General features: G+C 53.3%; 5 protein-coding genes across 17 annotated transcripts in view; 3 read left to right on the top strand and 2 right to left on the bottom strand.

Annotated features, from left to right (window-relative positions):
- SYCE2 (synaptonemal complex central element protein 2) overlaps nt 1–8,931 on the top strand; it is a 36,411-nt gene extending 27,480 nt beyond the window's left edge. For 2 of the 3 annotated variants that reach the window (XM_053585077.1, XM_053585076.1), the window contains exon 5: nt 887–2,135. In XM_053585077.1, the coding sequence (XP_053441052.1) occupies nt 887–931 (45 nt within the window). In that variant the 3' untranslated portion in view covers nt 932–2,135. Of the gene's footprint in view, nt 1–886; nt 2,136–8,820 lie in introns of those variants that run through there. The other variant, XM_053585079.1, reaches the window with a different exon arrangement.
- GCDH (glutaryl-CoA dehydrogenase) lies at nt 290–7,912 on the bottom strand. 8 transcript variants are annotated; one of them, XM_053585051.1, is made up of 13 exons: nt 7,762–7,912; nt 7,565–7,692; nt 7,323–7,475; nt 7,040–7,183; nt 6,831–6,893; nt 6,450–6,620; nt 5,639–5,768; nt 5,338–5,554; nt 4,726–4,829; nt 4,437–4,562; nt 4,014–4,174; nt 682–803; nt 290–564 (listed from the first exon to the last, which is right to left on the bottom strand). In XM_053585051.1, the coding sequence occupies exons 2-12, from the start codon at nt 7,653–7,655 to the stop codon at nt 730–732; spliced, it is 1,434 nt and encodes a 477-aa protein (XP_053441026.1). In that variant the 5' UTR covers nt 7,656–7,692; nt 7,762–7,912; the 3' UTR covers nt 290–564; nt 682–729. The 8 variants fall into 8 exon arrangements, with proteins under 8 accessions (XP_053441026.1, XP_053441029.1, XP_053441031.1 ...); XM_053585054.1 differs by having other exon boundaries at nt 7,565–7,656; nt 7,762–7,895; XM_053585056.1 differs by lacking the exon at nt 7,323–7,475 and having other exon boundaries at nt 7,762–7,911.
- A 5,458-nt stretch (nt 8,932–14,389) lies between the features above and the next one.
- KLF1 (KLF transcription factor 1) lies at nt 14,390–18,212 on the top strand. Of its 3 annotated transcripts, none has more exons than XM_053585060.1 (3): nt 14,390–14,486; nt 15,405–16,269; nt 17,426–18,212. In XM_053585060.1, exons 1-3 carry the CDS (start codon nt 14,400–14,402, stop codon nt 17,599–17,601), a joined length of 1,128 nt encoding a protein of 375 aa, XP_053441035.1. In that variant the 5' UTR covers nt 14,390–14,399; the 3' UTR covers nt 17,602–18,212. The 3 variants fall into 3 exon arrangements, 2 of the variants coding, with proteins under 2 accessions (XP_053441035.1, XP_053441036.1); XM_053585061.1 differs by having other exon boundaries at nt 15,405–16,227; nt 17,426–18,211; XR_008378919.1 differs by lacking the exons at nt 14,390–14,486; nt 15,405–16,269 and adding an exon at nt 16,389–16,729 and having other exon boundaries at nt 17,426–17,562.
- Nucleotides 18,213–18,668: 456 nt separating this feature from the next.
- DNASE2 (deoxyribonuclease 2, lysosomal) lies at nt 18,669–21,197 on the top strand. Its single transcript, XM_053585064.1, has 6 exons — nt 18,669–18,905; nt 19,049–19,229; nt 19,321–19,399; nt 19,630–19,794; nt 19,905–20,102; nt 20,524–21,197. Exons 1-6 carry the CDS (start codon nt 18,811–18,813, stop codon nt 20,904–20,906), a joined length of 1,101 nt encoding a protein of 366 aa, XP_053441039.1. The 5' UTR covers nt 18,669–18,810; the 3' UTR covers nt 20,907–21,197.
- Nucleotides 21,198–21,726: 529 nt separating this feature from the next.
- Nucleotides 21,727–25,601, bottom strand: part of MAST1 (microtubule associated serine/threonine kinase 1) — a 38,051-nt gene continuing 34,176 nt past the window's right edge. For both annotated transcript variants that reach the window (XM_053585011.1, XM_053585010.1), the window contains 6 exons: nt 25,245–25,451; nt 24,801–25,030; nt 24,376–24,498; nt 24,144–24,280; nt 23,157–23,344; nt 21,727–23,069 (listed from right to left, as the gene is read on the bottom strand). In XM_053585011.1, the coding sequence (XP_053440986.1) occupies nt 21,811–23,069; nt 23,157–23,344; nt 24,144–24,280; nt 24,376–24,498; nt 24,801–25,030; nt 25,245–25,451 (2,144 nt within the window). In that variant the 3' untranslated portion in view covers nt 21,727–21,810. The remainder of the gene's footprint in view (nt 23,070–23,156; nt 23,345–24,143; nt 24,281–24,375; nt 24,499–24,800; nt 25,031–25,244; nt 25,452–25,601) is intronic.

Below are 25,601 nucleotides of genomic sequence, written 5' to 3'. Positions count from 1 at the left end.
GAAGCTGGGCTGTTGCCATTTCCCACTATTCAGTGGTCAGAAAAGACAAAGTCCTCCACACCTCTGCCAGCCAGAAATCATCCTTCTACCCACAGCCCTGCTACATGTACATGTCCCCTGGGGGCTGGGCAGTACCTAATCCAGGTTTATCTATTTCAGCAGAGCTTAAGATTCAGACATGAGCCAGACCACTGTACGGGAGACTCCCACCTCATCCCAGACATGTTCCTCCTGTGGTTGTGAAACTACTTATTAGGTGGTTCCCAGTAAATGGGGCCCAACACTGGGGTCAGAAATGTAGATGCTTTATTTTCCTCTCCCCTGTTCTGTTCCAACATTCACCATAAGGCACTACCCCGTGATGGGAGGGTCAGAGGGCACACAGTGAAACTTTGAAGTGAGGGGAGTCTGCTCAGTCAGATACCATTGTGGTCTTGAGGAAGCTGGTTTGAGGGTCACTCTTCTTCTCTCAAGAGAAGCATCTGTTCTCATCCATGGTTAAGTGGACTGTGAAACTCTACAGAATTCCATCTTCATCTTCTTTTAAGGAGCACATCTGAACAATTTCAGAAAGGAAATTTTAATATTTAAAAATCCATGTCTTTCAATTCCCACCATAAAAGTTGGCTCCATCCACCACCTTCCTTATAAGCTCAGAGTGCAGTGTTCCCAGGGACCAACCTGGTGTCTCTCTGGGAAGAGGCTTCAGAGCACCATGGTGAAGTAGGTTCACTTGCCAGCCTTGAATGCTTGAATTCCTGTGATAGCTCTTCCAAGGATCAGAGCATGAATGTCATGTGTACCTGGACAGGATTAATATAGAGTCAATTTAGAGTCTTAACAGCTCACAAATTCCCTTTAAAATCAGTCTTTATGTCCCCCTTAGGCCACTACTTCAGAAGAACAGACCCACAGAGATAGTGAATGCTGACAGATGCCGGGAGACTCGCGCCTTAGTGATAATCACCAAGAGAAGGCTCAGAGGCCACTGTTTGGGCGATGCTGAGAAAAAGCATGTTTTTCATAGTTCTGTAATGCATCTTGGCAAAAAAAGAAAAAAAAAAACAACTCCCAAACTTGGTACCGGATCACAAAAATGTAGTAAGTCTATCCCCTGCAGAGGCCCAGCCTCCTCACACCTGCTAAATTCATCTACACACACACACACACACACACACATACACACACAGTTGATTAAACATTTGATTTTCAACCCAGCCAACCTCCCTTTCCACTGAGGCTGAGAGCTCATTAGCTGTGTGGAAACATGGTAGATCTTTTCTTACCCACAGAAGGGACAGGAAAGAAAACACCTCATAAAAACAATCACTTGTCATGTGACCTCCCCACCTGAAGCCACCCATCACAAAGTTTCCCATAACTCCCTGCTTCATATCTGGATATTTGCTTTTTCCCAGCTTCCAGGGACAGAAGGCAGAAATAATGCCTTCCTTTCTTTTTTTTTTTTTATTGAGACAGTCTCACTTTGTCACCCTGAGTAGAGTACTGTGACATTACAGGTCACAGCAACCTCCAACTCTTGGGCTCAAGCAATTCTTTTGCTTCAGCCTCCCTAAGTAGCTGGGCCTATAGGCGCCCGCCATAATGCCCAGCTATTTTTTTTCATTTAGTAGGCCCAGGCTGGGTTCAAACCCACCAGCCCCAGAACATGTGGCTGGCGCCCTAACCAGTGAGCTACGAGTGTGCCCCCCACCCCCACTTTGTCACCCTGGGTAGAGTGTTGTAGCATCATAGCTCATAGCAACCTCTAACTCTTGGGCTCAAGCAATCCTCTTATCTCAGCCTCCCAGGTAGCTGAGACTACCGGCATCTACCACAACACCCAGCTAGTTTATTTTTTTAGAAACAGGGTCTGGCTCTTGAACTCCTGAACTCAAACAATCTACCCGCCTCAGCCTCCCAGAATACTAGGATTACAGGCATGAACCATTGCACCTGGCCTATGCCTCCCTTTCACAGAGGCAGATACTTCTTTTTATTTCCAAAAGCACAGATCTAACCCATCCCCTCTCTATTTGTCCTAAGGGTCAATCCCATGGCTGTAGGATCCTTCCATTCCCAGCCATTTCCCATAAATGCTGTCTTCTCTGTCTGGAAACTTCTTTGCCCAGGGAACTCTTTCTTTTTTTTTTTTTTTTTTTTTTGGTAGAGACAGAGTCTCACTTTATGGCCCTCAGTAGAGTGCCGTGGCCTCACACAGCTCACAGCAACCTCCAACTCCTAGGCTTAGGCGATTCTCCTGCCTCAGCCTCCCGAGTAGCTGGGACTACAGGTGCCCACCACAACGCCAGGCTATTTTTTGGTTGTAGTTTGGCCGGGGCCGGGTTTGAACCCGCCACCCTCAGTATATGGGGCCGGTGCCTTACTGACTGAGCCACAGGCGCCACCCTGCCCAGGGAACTCTTGATATCTCCCTCTTTCTGTATAGCTCACATTGGTAGCCCCTTTTTTCCTTAATTACCTTTTCCCACATCTGTCTTCTCACCAAGCAAGGGATTTCTGGGGCCCTATGTGAGTCACCACCAGTTGTGGGGTACATGTAATACAGTCTGTAGATTACTTTTTTCTTAAAAAAAAAAAAAAAAAAGTTTTTCGGGTGGCGCCTGTGGCTCAAAGGAGTAGGGTGCTGGCCCCATATGCCAGAGGTGAAGGGTTCAAACCCAGGCCCGGCCAAAACTGAAAAAAAAAAAAAAAAAAAAAAGTTTTGGGTGGCGCCTGTGGCTCAAGGAGTAGGGCGCTGGCCCCATATGCCTTGGGTAGTCAGTTCAAGCCCAGCCGCGGCCAAAAACCACAAAAAAAAAAAAAGTTTTTTCTTTTGAGACAGTGCCTTGGCGTCATAGCTTACAGCAACCTCAAACTCCTGGGTTCAAGCAATCCTCCTGCGTGAGCCTCTGGAGTTGCTGGCAGTACAGTCACCCACCACAATGCCCAGCTAGTTTTTCTATTTTTAGTAGAGACAGAGTCTCACTGTTGCTCAGGCTGGTCTTGAACTCCTGAGCTCAAACAATCCACCTGCTTCAGCCTCCCAGAGTGCTAGGATCATAGGCATGAGCCCCTGCATCTGGCCTATTTTTTTTTAATTTTTAAAATTTTTCTTAAGAGATAGTCCAACTCTGTCACCCAGGCTGTAGTACAATGACATAATCATAGCTTACGTAACTTTGAACTCCTGGGCTCAAGTGATTCTCCTCCCTCAGCTTCCCAAACAGCTGGGACTACAGTTACACACCACCATGCCTGTCTAAATTTTTAAATTTTTTTATAGAGGGCAGCACCTGTGGCTCAGTCAGTAAGGCGCTGGCCCCATATACCGAGGGTGGCTGGTTCAAACCCGGCCCCGGCCAAACTGCAACAAAAAAATAGCCGGGTGTTTGTGGCGGGCGCCTGTAGTCCCAGCTACTAGGGAGGCTGAGGCAGGAGAATCGCTTAAGCCCAAGAATTGGAGGTTGCTGTCAGCTGTGTGATGCCATGGCACTCTACCAAGGGCCATAAAGTGAAATTCTGTCTCTACAAAAAAAAAAAATTTTTTTTATAGAGATGGGGTCTCACTATGTTGCCCAAGCTAATCCTGAATTCCTAGCCTCAAGTGATCCTCCCACCTTGGAGTCCTTCTCTTTCCTCTTAACATAAAATGGAGTGGTGATTCCTGTGTGTAGCTTCACTCTCACTCCCTTCTGTCCACTAGCTCTGTGGGAAGTGTGCCTCACTCCAGGGATACCCTCAGAGTCTATACCTCAGTCTAGGGAATGTTCTTCTTGCCGAGCATCTGGGACAAAGGGCTGGGAGGCCTGACATGGCTTGATTAGGCCCTCCACGTGGTGCATGAAGCACTTCCACAGTCCCATGTGAGCAACTCCAGATGAGGGATAAAGGGGTGTGACTTGCCCCAGGTCACACTTTGACTTGGTGAGTAGAACATGGGCCTGCCCCTGCCCCAGACACTGAGGCCACTGTGATACCTCCACCACCACCACTAAGGGGCCAGCTCCCACCTTCATAGGTGTTCACAGCCTCCAGGTTCATGGCATGTCGGATCACGTGATATTCATCAGAAATTCCATTCCCCCCCAGCATGTCTCGAGCCTGACGGGCAATGTCCAGGGCTTTCCCACAGTTATTCCTCTTCAGCAAAGAAACCATTTCTGGAGCAGCCCTGGGTGTGGTACATACATGTAAGCATTGGGCATCCAGGTATCCTGATCCCCTGGCAAACCTAGCGAGGGGTAAGGATTCCCCAATGAAGAAACCAAGTTCCCAGTGACAGACCAGTTGGACTGTCCCTGGTCCATCACATCAAGGCCAAAAGGCAGAAGAGAAGGGGCAGGTTTCCAGGGCTACCAGGCAGAAGGAACTTTTTTTCCCAGGAGGGGCACAAGTTCTCTGGCTATAGCTGGTCCCCCACATGCAGCCCCTACTTGTCCTGATCCTTCAAGCGGCCAAGCTGCAGGCAGGCGTGGAGGCCCAGTGTGATCTCAGTGAGCATGTCAGCCAGTTTCTTCTGAATCAGCTGGTTCCTAGCCAGTGGGACCCCAAACTGGATCCTAGATGGGCAAGAACAGGCTAAAACAAGGGAGGCCCACTCCCCCCACCCTATCCCCATCCCTTGGCCCCTCCTCCAGGAAGTCTTCATAGAGGGCTGGTGGGTATGGAATGGAACCCAAGCCACCCCACACCCCATGAGATCTCATGACAGCCCCCACACACCTGTCCAGGGCATACTGCCGAGCCGTGTGCAAACAGAACTCAGCAGCTCCAAGCACACCCCATGCAATACCATACCGGGCATTGTTCAGGCAGCCAAAGGGACCCTGTAAGGTTGAGAGGGAACCTCAATGCCACCCAGGAGGTACTATGCAGACTCAACTCTGAAGCAGGAAAAAACTCCTCCCCAAACACCCCAGGAAGAAAGGACTCCAGGCAGCTATGTAAATCCCACACAGGCCTGGCACCAAAGCACAGCGCCTGCTCACTCTAGATTTGCACACAGTTCTACCCAGACTGGGTCTGGGTTCAATGCTCAGATCTAAGTGGTGGATGTAAGGAGACAGGAAGACATGTGTAAGTTGAAGGATTAAGCTGGTTCAGGCCTATCTCTGTCCCAGGCAGAGCCAGTATGAGTAAGATGGTCACAAACAGGCATTTTCTAGCACATCAGTGAGTCAAGACAGAGCTTCCCAGAATCACCACTGTGTGGGCTCCACAGGCAGGGGGAGTGTATCATTCTCATTTCCAGCAGGGTCCCTAGCACAGTGCCTAACTGAGAAAGGTAACCCAGCAGGTAACCTGAAACCAGATGCCAAGGTAGCCACTGCTCACCCCCAGGCCAGATGCGTTGGGCAGCACATTCTCCTCTGCCACCTCCACACCATCCATAATGATCATGCCTGTGGCTGAGGCACGCAGAGAGAACTTGCCCTCAATCTTGGGGGCTGAGAGACCCTGCATCCCCTTCTCTAGCAGGAAGCCCCGGATGCAGCCATCTTCACACCGAGCCCATACTACAAACAGGTCGGCCATAGGCGAGTTGGTGATCCTAGGGGTGGGACAGTCAGTGAGGGGTCTTGCCACTACTTCCCTTCCCCTGTCCACCTGCCTGCCCGCTGCCAAGACCCCTCACCAGGTCTTGGTCCCATTGAGGGTGTAGCTCTTGTTGGATGGGTTGTGGTGAGCTCTGGTCTCCATACTGCTGGGGTCACTCCCACAGTTGGGCTCTGTGAGCCCGAAGCAGCCCAGAAGCTCCCCCTTGGCTGTAGGCATAAGACAGGTCATGGGGTCACCTGGCCTCTATTCCCTGAACTAAAATTTGACACCCTTGCCAATGAAATAGGCTTCATAACCAAGGTGAATCTGGTCTGCTTTCACAGCATTCCCACATTCCTAGAGGGTATGGGAGACAATCTCAATGCTATAATGCCAGAGGGGCCCCAGGTAGTTGGCCAAACTATATCAGGAAGGGCACAAGGAGTTAAGCAGTGGGGTGTGGGAAAAGCAGCCCTCGCAGTGGGAACAGAATGTGCAAAGGCCCAAAGGTACATTTGGAGAATTTCAAGTAGCTGAGTCTGGCTGGGGAGGACCAAATAAGAGAGTGGGCAGAAATGAGATGGAAATGCCAGCAGAGGCTGGTCAAGAGGGGCCTCAGGGAGCTGGATAGGAAGTTAAAACTTTGAACTTTGGGCTGGGATGGGGGCACAGAAAATGAACTAGAAGGGAAATGATAGTGGTAACAGAGTAGAGTTGAGAGACACTTAGGAGAGGATAATCAGGGCTGGTGAGGGATCAGACGACCAGGTGAGGTCCAGGGCCTGGCAGGGGATCCAGGTGATCACTATACTTGCTATGTTTGAGATGGGGACAGAGGACAGGCACACCCTTAAGCTCCAGACCTTGGGGACTTTTCCTTCCTCTAGGCCCCATGGGCAGGCACTCACCCAGCCGAGGAAGGTACTTCTGCCGCTGTTCCTCGCTGCCATACGTGTAGATAGGATGCATGACAAGGGATGACTGGACGCTCATTGCTGACCTGTAACCACTGTCCACCCGCTCCAGCTCTCGGGCCAGGAGCCCATAGGCCACAGATGAGACCCCAGCACAGCCATACCCTGGTGGTAGTGGAGGAGGGCAAGATGAGACAGCAAAGGACAAAGCCCTGCCTAGCTGGAATCAGGGACCCCTGGGGTCCAAGAGCCAGAGTCAGAGCCAGATAGGGGCACACAAAGAGGCAGGCACTAAGCCAAAGCTGTATTCATCTCTTCATTGCCACTACTGGACACAGTGGGGTTCACAGACTACCAAGAGAAATTTATCCCTACCTTTGATGGTGGGGCCCAGCACACCCAGCTCTCCCATCTCCAAGATGATTTCGCGATGAAAAACTGCAAAGGGACAGATAACTCAAGTTCAGGCCCAGCCCTAATCTGCAGGCTTCAGCCCCAGGGACAGAGAGGCCCAGAGGCTAGGGCAGGCAGAACTGGTGTGAAAGGTGGAGGGTGCAGGTCCAGTGGGAGAAGCCCCGAGGCACCTTCCTTGCGATTGGCCAACAGGATTCTAGGCATGAGTCGCTCCTGGCAGTAGGTGCGGAAGGTGTCCCTGACGAGAGTCTCATCTACCGTCAGCTGCTCCTCCAGCACCAGTGGGTCCTGCCAGTCAAACTGGGGTCGCGAGGCTGTGGAGGAGAGTGGAGGTTACTTCAGCCCAGCCTGCCCGCCTACTGCCCCTTCTCTCCGACACTCCCATCCCTCCACTCCAATCTCGTTCCCTGCTGATGCGGGCTAACAGGACCGGCAAGATGTCGTTTCTCTAACCCGGCTCGTATCTCAGTGCCTCTGACCCTGCGCACGACGCTGCCACCCCGCCCGAATAGTTCTCAGATTCTGGGTCACAGCCCGCCTGCGACGCCCGGCACAACCAGGAGTCCTTACACTTGGCCGGTCGGCTCTGTGTCCTCCCGCCTTTCTCTACAAACACAAAACGGGAAAGTCACCCCAAGAAAGTCCCCCCAAACCCAGTTCCTCCCTCCCTACCCATCCCCGCCCCCCGCACTGACCGGACTGCACTGCCGTGGAAACCCCCGTGCGCAGGACACGTAGGCCGAGTCTGCGGTTCAGCAGCCGGGCAGAGACGCTTCTCAAGGCCATGCTAACAGTGGATGGCGACCGGAACCACAATGATGGACTGGAGGAGCCAGGCAGTCAGCCCCGAGCGGCTCCCAGCCGCGGCCCCAGGTTCCCGCGCCCTACTTACCTGTTGCCTCAAATCCCAGAGAATGCAACTGACCAAGGCCTTTGACCTCAGAAGACAAGAGAGGACCAGAGGCCGAACGAAGCTTCTTAAAGGGGCTATGGCAGACCTAAACCCTCCCACCCCGGAAGCAGGCGTGTCCAGCCCAGACACGTTAGCCCCTTTAAGAAGCATAGCCGGGAAGGGGCGGAAGACGAGTGCCCCAATCCGATTGGCCAGCTGTATTTACGCCCTTAGTGGCCACAAGCTCGGCCCATACCTGATTGGTCATTTGCGGGAGGTGTGTGCGGAGAGATACAGGAGTTAATGAATGAGACAATTGAGCCAAGAGAAAAAAGTGGTACCGGAACCCGAGAGGCTAGACTTCCAAGTGTACTTTAAAGGAGTGTTAGTAGGGGCAAATATGAGCTCTGAGTGGGCGATTTTAGCAAACCTGCCTGACAATCTGTCCCAGGAAGCACTGTGTGCGTGTGTGAGATTGATTCTGCCTGAGTAATTTTGCGTCTGTGTGGGTCTGTGTGCTTATGACTTTATGGGGTTATGATAATGCATCTTTGTGTTTGTATAATATTTGTGGACTTTTTTCTTTTGAGACAAACTCTCACTTTGTCGCCCTTGCACTTGGTAGAGTGCTGTAGCGTCACAGCTCACAGCAACCCCAAAGTCTTGGACTCAAGCGATTCTCTTGCCTCAGCCTCCCGAGTAGCTGGGACTGCAAGCGCCCACCACAACGCCCAGCTATTTTTAGATATGGGGACGAGCTCTAGCTCAGGCTGGTCTTGAGCCCGTAAGCTCAGGCAATCCACCTGCCCCGGCTTCCCAGAGTTCTCTGCCCAGCAACCGGGCAGAGACGCTTCTCAAGGCCATGCTAACAGTGGATGGCGCCCGGCCTATATTTGTGGAATTTTACCTGAATTATTGCATGTGCTGGGGTGGGTGAGGACTGTATTTCCCTGGAATGTTGTGTGATACTGTAACTCTGTGTGTGTATGATTTTTCTACATAGGTGTGTATGTCCTGTTTTGTGGTCTTGATTGTCTTTCTTTCTTTCTTTTTTTTTAGACAGTCTCACTCTGTCACCCTGAGTAGAGTGCCACAGCATCAGTCTAGTTCACAGCAACCTCAAACTCCTGGGTTCCAGCGACCCTCTTGCCTCAGCCTCCTGAGTAGCTGGGACTACAGGTGCCCGCCACAACGCCCGGCTAATTTTGCTATTTTTAGTAGAGATAGGTCTTGCTCTTGCTAAGGCTGGTCTTGAACACCTGAGCTCAAGCGATCTGCTTGCCTTGGCCTCCCAGAGTGCTAGGATAACAGGTGTGAGCCACCGCGCCCAACCTTGATTGTGTCTGGATTGAGGCCAGGAGTTTGAGACCAGCCTGGGCAGTCACCAGTGGTTCCTGCCTGTAACCCTAGCTACGGTGGAAGCTGAGGCCTGGAAAGGAAAGCTTGAGCCCAGAATTTCAAGGCTGTAGTGAGCTATGATCCAACCACTATACTTTGGCCAAACGCTGCCTCTACAAAAAATTAAAAATAAAATTATAAGTCTTCATAAATATGTTTGTGTAGTCATGTCCTACATTAGCATATAATTATGTTGGTGGACATGTGCTTCTATCAGAGATGATTAGTATGTGTGTATGACTGTGTCCAAGTGTTGTAAGAGTGCTTGTGTTGTGGTTATGTGTTTCCAGATCTTGTGTGCCTGTGTAAACTATCTGTGGTTGTGTCTGTGTGGCTGAATGTCTTTGTGTTTTTTTGTCTATGTAATTGTAAGCTTGTGTAACGAGCTTGTGTGTTCATATGGCACCATATGTATGACTGTTTTCTTTGTGTGCCTATTATCTTTGTGATCATATCACTGGAAATTTATGTCTACGTCTATGAGACTGTGTGTATATATATATATATATATATATATGTGCCTGTGTGATTTGGTTGTGAGTGATTATGTGCCTGAGTGTGACATGTATGTGTGCCTCAGTTAGTAGCTGTGCTCACATAGGTCCCTCTGGTTTTTTGGGGTTTTTTTTTTGCCATTTTGGGCCGGGGCTGGGTTTGAACCCACCACCTCCAGCATAAGGGGCCAGCGTCCTACCCACTTTGAGCCACAGGTGCTGCCCAGAGGTCTCTCTGGTTTTTTTTGTTGTTTGTTTTGTTTTGTTTTTTTGCAGTTTTTGGCCGGGGCTGGGTACGAACCCTGTTTTTGTTTTTTTTTTAAGACAGAGTCTCATTTTGTCACCCTGGGTAGAGTGCTGTAACTTCACAGCTCACAGCAACCTCCAACTCTTGGGCTTAAGCGATTCTCTTGCCTCAGCCTCCCAAATAGCTGGGACTACAGGCACCCGCCACAATGCCCGGCTATTTTTGGTTGCAATTCTCATTGCTGCCAGGCCAGGTTTGAACCCACCATCCTCGCTATATGGGGCCAGCGCCACCCACTGAACCACAGGCGCCACCCTGTTTTTTGTTTTTTATTTTTATTTATTTATTTATTTTTGAGACAGAGTCTTACTATGTTGCCCTTGGTAGAGTGCCGTGGCATCACAGCTCGCACCAACCTCAAACTCTTGGGCTTAAGCAATTCTTTTTTTTTTTTTTTTTTTTTTTGAGATGGAGCCTCAAGCTGTTGCCCTGGGTAAAGTGGTATGGCATCACAGCTCACAGCAACCTCCAACTCCTGGGCTCAACTCCTGCCTCTGCCTCCCAAGTAGCTGGGACTACAGGCGCCTGCCTAAATGCCTGGCTATTTTTTGGTTGCAGCCCTCATTGTTGTTTGGTGGGCCCAGGCTGGATTCGAACCCACCAGCTCAGGTGTATGTGGCTGGTGCCTTGGCCGTTTGAGCCACAGGTGCCGAGCCTTAAGCAATTCTTTTGCCTCAGCCTCCCAAGTAGCTGGGACTACAGGTGCCCACCACAATGCCGGGCTATCTTTTGGCTATTTATTATTGCAGTTGTCATTGCTGTTTAGCTGGCCTGGCTGGTTTTGAACCTGCCAGCCTGGGTGTATGTGGCCAGTGCTGTAACCACTGTGCCACGGATGCTGAGTCTGTTTTGTTTTTTCAGACAGAGTCTCTCTGTGTCGCCCTCGGTAAAGTGCTGTGGCATCACAGCTCACAGCAACCTCCAACTCTTGGGTTCAAGCAGTCCTTTTGCCTAAGCCTCCCAAGTAGCTGGGATGACAGGCACCTTCCACAATGCCCAGCAATTGTTTTTTTTTTTTTTGGTTGTAGTTGTCATTGTTGTTTGGAGGCCCAGGTTGGGTTTGAACCCGCCAAGCTCTGGTACATGTGGCTGGCGCCCTAGCCACTGAGCTACAAGCACCCAGCCAAAGTTTTTCTTTTTTTTTTTGAGACACAGCCTCGAGCTGTCACCCTGGATAGAGTGCTGTGGCATCACAGCTCACAGCAACCTCCAACTCCTGGGCTCAAACGAGTCTCCTGCCTCAGCCTCCCAAGTAGCTGGGACTACAGATGCCGGACACAATGTCCAGCTATTTTTTTTTTTTTTTTGGTTGCAGCCGTCATTGTTGTTTGGCCAGCCCAGGCTAGATTCGAACCCGTCAGCTCAAGTGTATGTGGCTGGCCCCTTAGCCGCTTGAGCCAAGCCATTTTTTATTTTTTTTAAATAGGGTCTTTTTCTGCTGCCCAGGCTAAAGTTCAGTGGCGTCATCATAGCTCACTGCAACTTCAAACCCCTGGCTCAACCAATCCTCCTGCCTCAGCCTCTAGAGTAGCTAGGACCATAGGTGTGTGCCACCACACCAGGCTATTTAAAAAACTTTTTTTTTTTTTTTTTTTTTGTAGAGACAGAGTTTCACTTTATTGCCCTCTGTAGAGTGCCGTGGCCTCACACAGCTCACAGCAACCTCCAATTCCTGGGCTTAGGCGATTCTCCTGCCTCAGCCTCCTGAGTAGCTAAAAAAAAAAACAAAAAAAAACTTTTTTGTAGGCTGGGAGCAATGGCTCACGCCTGTAATCCTAGCACTCTAGGAGGCCGAGGTGGGTGGTTCCCCTGAGCTCAGGAGTTGGAGACCAGCCTGAGCAAAGTCAAAACCCCATCTCTACTAAAAATAGAAAAACTTGGCTCCACGCCCAGAGCACAGTGGTTACCATGCCAGCCACATACACTGAGGATGGCGAGTTCAAACCTGGCCCAGGCCAGCTAAACAACAATGACAACTGCAACAGCTGGGTGTTGTCGTGGGCGCCTGTAGTCCCAGCTACGTGGGAGGCTGAGGCAAGAGAATCTCTTAAACTCAAGAGTTTGAGGTTGCTGTAAGCTGTGACACCATGGCACTCTACCAAGGGTGACATAGTGAGACTTTGTCTCAAAAAAATAAAAATACAAATATAAAGAAATTAGGTATTGGGCGGCGCCTGTGGCTCAGTCGGTAAGGCGCCGGCCCCATATACCGAGGGTGATGGGTTCAAACCCGGCCCCGGCCAAACTGCAACCAAAAAATAGCCGGGTGTTGTGGCGGGCATCTGTAGTCCCAGCTACTCGGGAGGCTGAGGCAAGAGAACCTCTTAAGCCCAGGAGTTGGAGATTGCTGTGAGCTGTGTGAGGCCACGGCACTCGACCGAGGGCCATAAAGTGAGACTCTGTCTCTACAAAAAAAAAAAAAAAAAGAAAGAAATTAGGAATTACTAGTTTCATACATTTTTTTTTTAAAGAAAAAACATTTTTTTTAAATAGCAAAACTAGCTGGGTGTGGTGGTATGTGCCTGTAGTCCCAGCCACTCAGGAGGCTGAGGCAAGAGTTTGAGGTTGCTGTAAGCTATAACACCATGGCACTGTACTCAGGGTGACAGAATGAGACTCTGTCTCAAAAAAAAAAAAAAAGAAGAAGAAGACCCAAATTGTGGTTCAGACTTTACTACCCTGGTAAGTCCATCATCCCTCCTGGCCACACACTCTCAGGGGCCTTGTTGCCCAGTCAAATGCTCTTCTCTCTGGACTCTTGTCCTCTTTTGAAGTTTTTTTTTTTTTTTTTTTGAGACAGAGTCTCAAGCTGTCGCCCTGGGTAGAGTTCCGTGGTGTCATAGCTCATAGCAACCTCCAACTCTTGGGCTTAAGTGATCCTCTTGCCTTAGTTTTTCCCCTGTCTTAGAGTCAGGGGTTTTGCTTTGGCTCAAGTTGGTCTCAAACTTGTGAGCTCAAGCAATCCACCGGCCTCAGCCTCCCAGAGTATTAGGATTATAGGCGTGAGCCACCGCACTCAGTCTTGGACTCTTGTCCTCTTGTCTCACCTTTCAGAGCCAGACACGACTGGATTATAGGTGTAAACAACTACACCTTGCCCATATTTTATGTTTTAGTACCTAAGGGTACATCTGTGTTTCATAGGCTTTTGGGACTGGGTTCTTCAATATTCAGGAATCCCTGTGCATCTGCTGCATTGTGGCTAAATCGTGTCAGTGTAATTGTGATTGTTTTCCACAATTATGAATTCCATATCTTAGGTATTGTGTGGCTATAACATTATATAACCAATATGGGATTATGTTTTAGTCCCCGAGAATTACGTGTCTTTACATGGTCAGTATGCACACACAGACATACAATTTATATGTGCAGCTGTGACTGAGGGACTAGAAACTTGTGTCACATACTTGTGTCACTATGTAACTCATGGCTGTATGACTATAAATTCTGTGTCCTGATGTGTGTCCATGCCCCCTACCCAGACTCCCAGGGCACCAGAGTAAAAGGTCTCTGTTATAGAACCTCATATCCTATTCACACATTGGACAGAAATCAAGCTATTGCTGAGCCTGGAGCCAAGGCATGTGCCTGCTGCAGGTCAGGTACCGTGTGTTGAGTGAGCCAACAGTCCCATCCTACCCAAGAAAGGGGATAATCTCTACCTCCATGGCCCCACTGCACTGGAGCAGTGTAGCTGCATGAACCTCAGCCTCCACACAGCCTTGTGCAGTGTCAACTGAGGGCCCATGGTAGACAATAGTGGGCTACTTGGCTGGGGCTTCCTCCTGCCACAGGACTCAGACCCTGGGTCTGAGCTCCCAACCAAGGCAATTTAAAATCATGCTTATTTGGAGACCCAACCCCCAGTTTCCCCATTCACCAGGGGACAAAGCTCTTGCTGATCTGGGCTCCCACCTGATAGCAGCCTCCAACATCTGGGGTGTCTGATAATGCTTGGCAGGGAGTTAGTGCCAAGTCCCGCCATTAGCATGGCTGTTGCTCTTCACTGGGGAGAGTGAGGGCTGCAGAGCCCTGCTAGGAAGTGAGGGGGTCCCATAGCTTGTTTCCAGCATACCCTTCTCTCTGTCACCCATTCTCCAGAAAGGTAAACTGAGGGCATGTCCCCAAGTCTCTCTGTGGTGATCCAGTGATGTTCTTTGTACCTGAACCCCCAAACTCTAAGCCCCCAACTCCTGATGTCTAACTTGGGTTTGGATACATGGTCGATCTTTAAGGCACAGCCACAAACAGCCTGAGGTGAGGTTGTTCTCCAGAAACAGTGACACCCGTTCCCCGCCTTGTCTGTCCCTTATCAAGGGCTAGAACCAATCAGCTGAGGGCAGAGAGGAGCCCTCCAGGGGGCCAGAAGAGCCTCAGAGCACACGAGGCAGCCAAGGGAGAGGAGGCCTGAGGCCCAGGGTGGGCACCAGCCAACCATGGCTACAGCCGAGACCGCCTTGCCCTCCATCAGCACACTCACCACCCTGGGTCCCTTCCCAGACGCACAGGAGGACTTCCTCAAGGTAGGGGCAGGTGGGGTCTAGGTGGGCTGGCTGGGACCCAAGGCCATAATCACAGAGCTTGGGGGCCAGACATGTACCTTGCCCTGAGATCGAGAGACCTGGACAGGACTGGGGTACTTCAGCTCAGGCCTGGGATCTCAGCTTGGTCTGGGGGAGTGTGGTCTGGAGGATAAGGTTCTGGGTAGGCCTATTTCTATAACAGAAAATTTAGGTTCTGAGTTGAACACCCATATAGGTCTAAGCTGAGAGACAACCTCCTGGATATCAGCAGGGATGGTAAATGTGCTTGGGGACAATCAATATTTGGGAATTAATCTAGTTGGGAGGCTCGGCACCTGTAGCTCATCAGCTAAGAATGCCGGCCACATACACTGGGCCTGGCAGGTTCGAATCCGGCCCCGGCCTGCCAAACAATACAGCTACAGCAACAACAAAAAATAGCCATGTGTTGTCCCGGGCGCCTGTAGTCCCAGCTACTTGGGAATAGCTTAAGACCAAGAATGTGAGGTTGCTGTGAAAGGCGACATAGTGAGACTCTGTCTCAAAAAAAAAAAATCTTGTTGGGAGATAGAGAGAGGTTCTGAGGGGAAACTGAGTCAAGTCTGGTGCTCTCCCTGCCTGTCATCTCTGGCTTTGCTACCCCTTCCCCCAACCCTGCATGTGGTTCAGATAATGGAAAGTCTTATCTCTTGTCTCCAGCCACACCAGACCTGATCGACCTCTGTCCCTGGAGATGGAGGGTTTGTTGGGGGGTTGGGGGAGCAGTATGGGCGGATAGGATGCACAACAGACAGGCAAACAAGACCCTTTTCCAAAACCTCTGGTCAACCTGTCCTCATCAGTGTGCAGCCCGTGCTGTCCCTAGTTAGGGTACCCTCGTGTACACCGAAGCCTCAAGCTGCCTGCTCTCTCCTGCAGTGGTGGCACTCTGAAGAGGAGCAGGACATGGGCCCGGGTCCCCCCGGCCCCACGGGGCAGCCCCTCCACGTGAAGCTGGAGGACCCACCCAGGGAAGACGAGGATGACAGGGACGCAGATTCCACCTGGGACCTGGATCTCCTCCTCACCAACTTCCCGGGCCCGGAGCCAGGCGGCATGCCCCGAACCTGTGCTCTGGCGCCCCGCGAGGGTCCAGGGGCGCAATACCTGCCAACTCCGCCGCCGCCACCGCCTGAGACTCTGGGCGCTTATGCGGATGGCTCGGAGCCGGTAACTGGGATTTTGGATCCCGAGGAGCAGTCAGGTTGGGCGCGTCCCGCCCTACGAGCCCCGGCTCCGGACGCCTTTGTGGGCCCAGCCCTGGCCCTGGCCCCCGAGCCCAAGACACAGCCGGTGTACCCGGGGCCAGGCGCCAGCTCCTCTGGCAGCTACTTCCCGAGGACCGGGTTTTCAGTGCCCACAGCGCCGGGCGCCCCCTACGGGCTGCTGTCTGGGTACCCAACGCTATACCCGGTTCCGCAGTACCAAGGGCACTTCCAGCTCTTCCGCGGGCTCCCAGCACCCGCGCTTGGCCCCGCCGCGCGCCCCTCGTTCTTGAATTGTCTGGGACCCGGGACGGTGGGGACCGGACTCGGAGGGAGTGCAGGAGACCCAGGATCAATCACCGAAGCTGCACCGTCCAAGCGCAGCCGGCGCTCCTGGGCGCGCAAGAGGCAGGCGGCACACACATGCGCGCACCCGGGCTGCGGCAAGAGCTACACCAAAAGTTCGCACCTGAAGGCGCATCTGCGCACGCACACGGGTGAGAGGGCAGGGCCCGATCGCGTGGGCTGGCTGGAACCAGGTAGGGGGGAACCCAGAGCGGCCTGGAGACTGAAAACCAGAAGCAAGAGGTGGGACTAGAGGCAAAGGCTAGTCGAAGGGTGCGAGTTAGTAACTCCGGAGGCGGGGTTAAATGCAGAGTCCTGGAGTAAGGGGCGGGGCAGAAGTGGCAGGAAGTGGGCTTGCAAGTTCAGGGGCAGCGCCAGACAATTGGGCAGTGGTATGGAAGGAGGGTGGGGGCAGAGAGAGGATCTGGAAAACCTGGGTAGAGTTTCAAGGCTGGAGACTGACTGGTTAAGACCTGGACCACAGATAGGTGGAGAAACAGAAAGCAGGACGGGGCTGTAGGAGGGGCTGCAGAGAGTGGACAAGCTTGGAACGCCAGGGGCTCAGGGGTCATGGCCATGGTATTCTCAGGCACTTGGTTGCTTGTTATGGAAGTACCGCCAGACGGTGCAGGAATTGCGGCTGGGGCCTAGTGGGTGAGACAAGGGACAGAATCAGTTCAGGAGAGGCTCACAAAAGAAGGGGCCCAGATGAGATATGGAGGCAAGTGTAGGAAGACAGAAGAAAGCTGGGAAACAGAAGAGGGGTGTGGACATACGCTGAGAAGCTGGATCCCAAGGAGTGAAAGACAGGGGGCGGGGCCATGGAACAAAGGAGGGGTCAAAACAGGTGTGCAGACCTGTCCTTGGGGAGCAAGAGGGAGGGGTCAAGCCTAGCCAGAAGAGAGCATAATTGCTGGGGTCCGGGCCTGGAACTCGAGTGCGTTTCAGGGCTTGCTGATCAAGGTCTAGGGCAAGGTTGGGAAGCAGCTGGAGGGTCCCCTGGTGCAAAAAAGGAGGTTGGAACACAAGGAGCAGGACCAAGTATGGTGGTGGGACGGTATTAGGACAGAGGGACAGGGTCCCAAAGCACAGAAAGTGGGAACAGTGGTGTAGGCTTGCCCAGATAATGAGAAAAGGCCTGGTGCTAGCTGCAGGTGCAGAGGAAGTGTCAGAGTTTCGGAGGGCGAGACCTGAATGCAGATGCGGGATGGCTCCTAAAGTTTGCCTTCTAGGTGCCTCACTTGCCTCGCGCTAGTCCCTGGCCAGGCCGAGTAAAGGGGTGTGGCCTGATGCAGGAGATCCAGGGCAGACAAAGGTGCTCACGGTTTCCACTCTCGCTCTTATGCCTAGGGGAGAAGCCATACGCCTGCACGTGGGACGGCTGCGGCTGGAGGTTTGCACGCTCGGATGAGCTGACCCGCCACTATCGGAAGCACACAGGACAGCGCCCTTTCCGCTGCCAGCTCTGCTCCCGCGCCTTTTCTCGCTCAGACCACTTGGCCTTGCACATGAAGCGTCACCTTTGAGCCCTGCCTCAGCTCATGGACCCTCCTGGGAATTGGGGATAGAAGAACAAGAGTGGATCCACACAGGGTGTTTTTCCCAAAGACGGACCCTTATCGGACCCGTGGCCCCACAGGTCCACTGAAAGATCATCTGAGTGAGTCTCCAACGGAAGTTCCCCAGGTCCAGAGTCACACAGAAACGTCAAACGGTCACGCATACCCAGCGAGACAGACCAAATAAATGGGCTCAGATGGACACTCAAACCAGCTAACAGGCGTCCCTGGACAGCAGGAGGTGTGAAGCTTCCCAGAGACCCTGGGTCTGCGAGGGGGCTTCACACTGTGACTCTTCCTGAAGCCCCACATGGTGGCTGGCCTGAGCTGTGAATGGTTACAGGTCTATAAAAACGCCCTCCCTATAAAGCTTTGTACTGAGTCTGTGGGTTTTGGGGGCTGGAAGATGGGAAGACGCTGTACCCCCAGAGGTAACATTAAGGAGCCATACACACCCTGATCTCTCAAACCTCAGTGACACCCCTCACCTCTGACAACCCCACTTAGGCATTGCAGGTCTTGCCGTCCCCTTATTCTAAGATCAGGCTACACCGTCCTTGTTTCTTGATTTGAGTTCCGGGAAAATTCGCAGCAACCATGTCCCTCCATTTTAGAGCCTCAGCGGGCCCCAGAGCCTGACCACCCTGCCACTATCCAAAGTGACCCCTTGCCTAGCTCAGGGCTCCTCCCTCCCCCAGAAACATGCAGAATGAAGAGGGGAAGGACCGGAGCACAGCTCCCCTTAAGACAGGAAAGGCCACAAGAGTTGAGCCGAGGTTGTGGGGCTGAAAAGGAAAAAAATCCAAACTTGTGCCTGATTAAGAGGCCAAGGCTGGAGTGGGGTCGCACGGAAGAGCCCGCGCTGAGATTAGCCACATGGGCGGGAGCGGAGGCGGGGCTCGAGGAGCTGCCACACAAGGCGGGAGGCGGGACCAGATGTGGGGTGGAGCCTACAGAGGGTGGAGTCCACAGGACACAGGAGGCCCTGGCCTGCCCCCTTTGGCTGGGCCCACAAGAAGGGACCGCTCAGAAGAAAGCACTGCTCCAGTGGGCGGAGTCTCCGTGCTCTGGACACCCGGGCCTGAGTTCCCCCGCGAGCTTCAGGAAGTTAGAGCCGCCAGGGACTCGTGACCCAGTGCCCCGCAGTCCGGACACAGATTTCTCGATCCCAGCTTCATGGCGGCAATGAGGCCGCTGCTCCTGGCCGCGCTGCTGTGGGTCCCGGTCAGGACCCTGACCTGCTACGGGGACGCTGGGCAGCCTGTAGACTGGTGAGTACGCGGGCGCCGATCATCCCCCAGAAGTTAAGCGTGGGCACTGCGCTAAGGGACACCCCTCGAGAGTGCAACACTCTCGGCAAAGCCCGGGGTTCTTTCCCTCTCTCCTCCATTTCTGTGAATTCCCTGACCTCCAGGTTCGTGGTCTACAAGTTGCCCGCCAAGAGCGGGTCCCAGGATGCGTCGCGGAGCGGGCTGCTGTACAAGTACATGGACCCTGGCTCCGGAGGCTGGCGCAACGGTGCCAGGCTCATCAACAGCTCGGAGGGGGCCGTGGGACGCAGCCTGCAGCCACTGTACCAAAAAAACACCAGCCAGGTGAAGGGTGTCCGCAGAGCCTGGGCTGAGACTTCAGGGCGGGCCCGTGCCTTTCCTGAACTTCATGTTGTCTTTGTTCATCCCTATCCAGCTCGCTTTCCTGCTCTACAATGACCAACCACCTAAACCCAGCAGGACTCAGGACACTTCCAGCCGTGGACACACGAAGGGTGCGGCCTGGATTGGGAGGGGGTGGAGTGCCCATCAGCCCGTGGGCATCTGTTTCCTCATCTTTGCCTTACTCTAGACTACAAGAATTTACAACTGGGGAAACTGAGCTCAGCAGTGATCCTGACACAGCCTGCACCAAGCTCCCTGCCAACTGAGCCTGTTCCTAGTTGCAGATGAATTTGCTGGGATGCTTTGAGCAGTCCCCACTGACTGACCTCTTCTGGTCCAGGTGTCTTGCTTCTGGACCACGACGGGGGCTTCTGGCTTGTCCACAGTGTGCCACGCTTCCCTCCACCCACCTCCTCTGATGCATACCACTGGCCTGACAGTGCCTGTACCAATGGGCAGACCCTGCTGTGTGTGTCTTTCCCCCTCACCCAGTTCCTGCAGATTGGTGAGTGGAATAAGAGCAGAGCGGGGGGTAGGAGGATGAGGCAGGGCAATTCCCAAATTCCAGACCAGAACCTGGAATGGTGTCACATCTCCTCCTTCCTTTTCCTCCAGGCAAGCAGCTGACCTACACCTTCCCTCTGGTCTATGACCACAAGCTGGATGGGATCTTTGCCCAGAAATTCTCTGACCTGGAGGATGTGATCAAGGGCCACCACATTCGCCACCAACCCTGGAATAGTAGTGTAACACTCACATCACAGGCAGGGGCCACTTTCCAGAGCTTTGCCAAATCTGGAAACTTTGGAGATGGTAAGCCCTGAGGTGGAAGGTAGGAGAGCTCTTTCTCTGCAGAGAGGGTGTTTGGTGTGTCTATAGCTGAGGGTAAGGCAGGGATAGAGACTAGGTCTCTCTGGGAGACATAATTACATGAGAGGTAAACAGTCCTGGGTTTGGATATTGGTTTTTGGCTGTCTGATATATGATTTAATCTAAGCCTCAATTTATTCTTCTGAAAAATGAGGATACTGATGCCTACCTTAAGGAAATTGTAAATGTATATAAAGTATTTGGGAAGGGCTATTAATATTAATCTTCTCATCCCTGGAATTGCTAAGAATTGCAGCTGAGCTCAGAAATGAAGAAACTGAGGTCAGAATGGGGAAGTTTGCCTAAGAATCCTTACCCATGGCCCTAACCCTGACTCTAACCCTGTGCCTCTTTCCCTCTGCAGACCTGTACTCCGGCTGGCTGGCAGCAGCCCTTGGCAGCAATCTGCAGGTCCAGTTCTGGCCAAACTCTCCAGGCATCCTGCCTTCCAACTGCTCAGGGACCTGGAAAGTTCTGGATGTGACCCAGATAGCCTTCCCTGAGCCAGCTGGGCCAACCTTCAATGCCACAGAGGACCATTCTAAATGGTGCGTGGCCCCAGAAAGACCTTGGGCTTGTGTAGGTGACATGAATCGGAACCAAAGAGAGAAGCACCGGGGTGGGAGTACATTGTGTGCCCAGCTGCCAGCTCTCTGGAAGGCCTTCAAGCCCCTGGTGAAAGCCTGGAAGCCTTGTAGGCAGGAAAGCTGGACTAAGAAGCCCAGCAGAGCACAGGCTAAGAGCTAAGCGCTAAGGCTCAAGAATCCATTTGGGCGGTGCCTGTGGCTCAAAGGAGTAGGGCACTGGCCCTATATATTGGAGGTGGCAGGTTCAAATCCAGCCCCAGCCAAAAACTGCAAAAAAAAGAAAAAAAAAAGAATCCATTTGGACTTGACTTTGAATCTCCTATTCAGCCCTCTAATTGTATGACCTTAATTGTGTGCCTTAATCTCTGTGACTCAAGTCTGCTCATCTGCAAAACAGGAAACATAACACCTGCCACTCAGGATTATTGAGGAGTAAAAGGAAATTGGCAGATGAGGCTCTTACCCTTTTCTTCAGGTGGGTACTGAGACAAAGAACAGTGTTGCAGCACTTCTTCTAAGGGTTTGAGGGCAGCTGGTGCATAGGTGAGACTGGAAGTGGGATCACCAGAAGGGTCCAACCAAATCCTTGACCCCTTTTTTTTTTTTTTTGAGACAGAACCTCAAGCTGTTGCCCTGGGTAGACTGCTGTGGCATCACAGCTCACAGCAACCTCCAACTCCTAGGGTCAAGCGATTCTCCTGCCTCCACCTCCCAAGTAGCTGGGACCACAGGCCCCCGTCACAACGCTATTTTTTTGGGTGCAGCCGTCACTGTTTTTTGGCGGGCCCAGGCTGGATTCGAACCCACCAGCTCAGGTGTATGTGGCTGGCACCTTAGCAGCTTGAGCCACAGGCACGGAGCCTCTGCCCCTTTTCTTCATGGTAACCAAGGCCATAGTACCGCCAACAGGCACCAGGTCATGGGAGCAGGAACATATGATGTCTCCTCTTGCCAGGGGAGAAGACATGAGCTCCAGAATGCTCACACAGCAAGGACATACTTTATTTATATGTGTACATATGTATATAGGCAGCTGTACAGTGAAAGGTCAATGGTGCCCTCAACTATGGGCCTGGGGGTGCGGGGCTGGATACCCCTTTTTTGGTGAGGCCAGTTGGGGCCACAGCTTCAACAGGGCAGCGGGAGTTCAGCCCCACTTCAGGCTTGATGCCAGGGACCAGGAGGGAAGCTGGTGGGACTAGGGTAGCTGTGCTGCTGGGTGCACTTTTCATCAAGGGTAGGGAGGGGGTCTGGGTGTCTGGGGAGAGTTTGGGGTAGGCGGGCTTGGAGCGAGGCCCACTCAGAGTGGTCCGCTCCTCCACCACCTCCAGCACCCAGCGCTCTCGGCCCCGAGGGAGCTCAGCCATGAGAGGTGCCAAGGGCGCGGATTCCTGCAACCCCTTGGAGTCTGCATCCGGAGGCTGGGGTGCCTCAGCCTTCGCACTGGGCCGCGCGGGCTCTACAACAATGGGTACCGGGGGCGTGCCCACTTCACCGGAGCTGCTGCGCCGGCCGGTCTCGTGTTCCTGCACGGGGCTCAGTGCAGCCTTGCCCACGGCCCTGGCCACACCACCCGCGCCATCCTCCGTCTGCACGCTCTGGTGACGAGTGCAGCCGGCGTCCCACTCCAGGGTCCGGGGCCCGGGGGTCGCCGCGCGGGGCAGGGTGCTAACCTCGGCGCCCCCGGGGGACTCCTTTTCCTTGCTTGTTGCTGGCGGCCTGGGAGATCCTTCGGGCAGCAGTGGGTCCCCACCCAGGCTCAGGGGCGACTCCTGGCGGCCCAGGCGGCGGACAGCGACCTGCCTGGTCGCACCAGGGCCCTCGACAGGGGGCGTCTCGCCATCGGACTCGGCAAGGCTATGCAGCGCCAGTTCGCCATGAAAGTCCTTGCGGAAATCTGGGTGGCCCACCTCGAGGCTGTGTTTGCGCAGTGCGCCCTTCTTGTCCGCACCCAACGAGGCTCCCAGTTTCTCTGCCGACTGCACACGCTTGAGGAGTGGCGAGCGCGGGGGCTCGGCACTCTTAGGACGCGGGCGAACGACGGGCGGCGATGAGTGCAGTTTGGCCGGGAAGCTCTGCGTTGTGTGGGAGCTGCCCACCGTGTGTCCCGGCAGTGGCGGCGGCGACGCCTGCGTTGGGGATGGCGTGTGTGCCAGCGGCGATAGCGGAATGTTGCCGGCGGACTTGCAGCGTGCGGAGCGGTACTGGCGGTGGAGCTTTGGCGACAGGCCGTGCAGCGTGCTGGGCCGGATGTGGTGCGACGCCGACGACGCCGGCGAGTTGGGCGTGCTCGAGGCTGGGGAGCTGCTCTGAGATGAGGCGCCTGTGGGCGAGAAATGTAGCAGGCAGGGCAGTGAGTACTGTCCAGGCACCAGCGGGGCCACCTAGGGGGCTCAGGCACAGGGCGTACCTAGGTAGGCGGAGTCAGGCGTGGAGCGGTAGCTGTGCGTGGGCGAGCGCGCTGGCAGCCCGTGCGTGGGCGAGCCTGGGAGACTGTCGCTGGACGACAGCGAGCGGTTCAGCGACGACAGCGAGCGACTAGTGTGCAGCAGGTTCGATTGCTTGGTGATTTTCCGGAATAGGGAGCTGCGCTTCTTGCTAGGGAACAGGAAGGACCCACCCAGCCTTGACCCCTGAGCTCCTGGCTCCTCCCACTGAAGGCCTTCACCCAGTCGCCTGTAACCCTACCACTTCTCTGGCCCCACCCTTCCAGCTATAATTCACCTATCAAAACACAGAACTTCCCGTAACACAGTTGCTGTTTGGCTCCCCCCACTTCGGGTCCCTCCCACCTCTTTCAGACCATTCCCAGTCCAAGCTGGAAACAAAACGAAGTTCTTCGGACTAAGCCCACCTCTCTAGCTCCTCTTTCTCCCACTACAGCCAACCTATCAGTATGGCAAGAAGTTGACTTGACTCAGACCTGTCTGGCTCTTCTCATTCACTGAAATTCCATCCGTAGCTCCTTGTCTGGGCCAAACCCACTGATCAAAACAGAACACTCTTCTGGCTCCACCCACCTCTCTCCTAGCTCCTATCTGTAAGGGAAAAACCTAGCCCCTCCAAGTCCAGTCTAAACACATCTAACAGGACAGAACCATCTCCTGGGCCATCACTTAGACTCCTCCTTTTCTGAATAGTGCCCTTTCCAGTTCACATCCTCTGGCCCTATCCAACTTCCCAAGACCCTCCTACAATGCTTTTCTTCCAACTTCCTTTCCTGGCTCCTCCCATTTTCCCTGTACCTCTTAACTTGTATGTTCTCTTGTTTTTGCTCTTCCCTCGGCGGTTCCAGCTACCCTTCCTATGCACTTCATTTCTCCCAGTCCTCACCTGTGCCCCTCTAGCCTCAGCCCCGCCCACTGCTGAAAGACTGGCTAATTATAGCTTCACTCACCTCTCCTGGCCCTCCTTGGCAGAGGGCCGCTTGTTTCTCCGAGCCATTTTGGCCTTGTAGCTGCTGCGTCTTGCGGGGCCAATGCGAATAGAGGTATTTTCAAAGGGCGTTGTGGTCACTGCCACCTTGTTGCCACTCTGGACCAATAATGGAGGAGAAGTGCCCTGCTGCAGGCTGCTCAGACCTTCCCTCCCTCCACCCAGTGCACCCCCTACCCACCCCCTGCACTCACTTTAAGGATCAGCTCCACGACCTCAGGATGCACCATGCCATGCACAGCCTCCCCATTCACATGGGTGATGAGATCCCCAGCACAGAGACCTGCCTCTTGGGCTGGGCCCCCTTCCTCTACATGCTAGGGACAGAACACCACACAGGGTAGGGTTAATGCAATTGGCAACAAGGAAGACTTCTAAACTTATCTACTAGACACTTAGCTCTGCACCCCTGTAATCTGCATAACACCATGTGAAATAGTAATTATTCTCCTGATTTTGCAGATGAAGAAACTGAGAGGGAAGTAACAGATGGGGTCACAGAAGAATCTCACCCAGGCTACTTGGCTCCAGAGATTGAAAAGCCCACCATCTCTAGGAGTCTGGCTTCTCTCCTCTTAGCCCCCACCCTTGGATACAGATCCCAACCATGAGTGCTTACCCAGACAATGTGATGAACACTGTAGACATCTGAGTCACCCATGTAGACACGGATGGCTCGTAGTGTGAAACCATACTTCTTGCCTGAGCGTTGGATAGTGATGGGAGAGCGGAGCCCACTGACAGCTGGTGAATAGTCCCGGCTGGGGGATGAGTCCCGTGAAGATGGGTTGGAGGAGAGAGATCGTGGGGACATGGGGCTGGCAAGGGGTGAACTTCCATGTGGGTCCACTGCAGACACAGAGCAATGATCAGAGATCAGAGCCAAGACATAGATCTCCCTGTATTTGCTCCTCCCTCCTCCCACCTCAAAGTCCCAGAGCAGCATTTCATTGGTCCATTCTGGAGCTAATCACTGTGGATAGGGAAAATGTAGCATTTTCATTGGCCTGTCTGGGCTGGAATGTGTACAGCCCCTCCCATAGCAGGTGGTGCCCAGCATTACCTGCAGGAATCATGACAGACAAAGCAGTGGCCGAGGCTGACTTGATGACTTTGCCTCCAGTACGGGAAGGCCTTTTCTCTACCACGGGGTCACCTGACAACTGCTGGTGTCGTGCACGGCGCAGAACTAGGTCATTGGTGGCCCTAGGTCCTGATGGGTCCCCATCCTTCATGGGTGGACAGAGATCACCTGGGTGTGGGTGGTCAGCTGCAACAGAAAGCAGGTTGTTTAGGGATCAATCCAAGGCTAGGGACTTCTCATATGCTGTTCCCTCTTCCTGGAATGCTCTTCCCATTTTTTTCCCCTTCCTGGATCGTGAGTGTTATTAGAACAGGTAACATGCATCCAGCACTACTC

This window comes from Nycticebus coucang, chromosome 3 (genome assembly GCF_027406575.1).
Source record: "Nycticebus coucang isolate mNycCou1 chromosome 3, mNycCou1.pri, whole genome shotgun sequence".
NCBI classification, from domain to species: Eukaryota; Metazoa; Chordata; class Mammalia; order Primates; family Lorisidae; genus Nycticebus; species Nycticebus coucang.
Note: the sequence above shows the minus strand (reverse complement) of the source record. Positions and strands in the feature narration are given on the sequence as shown.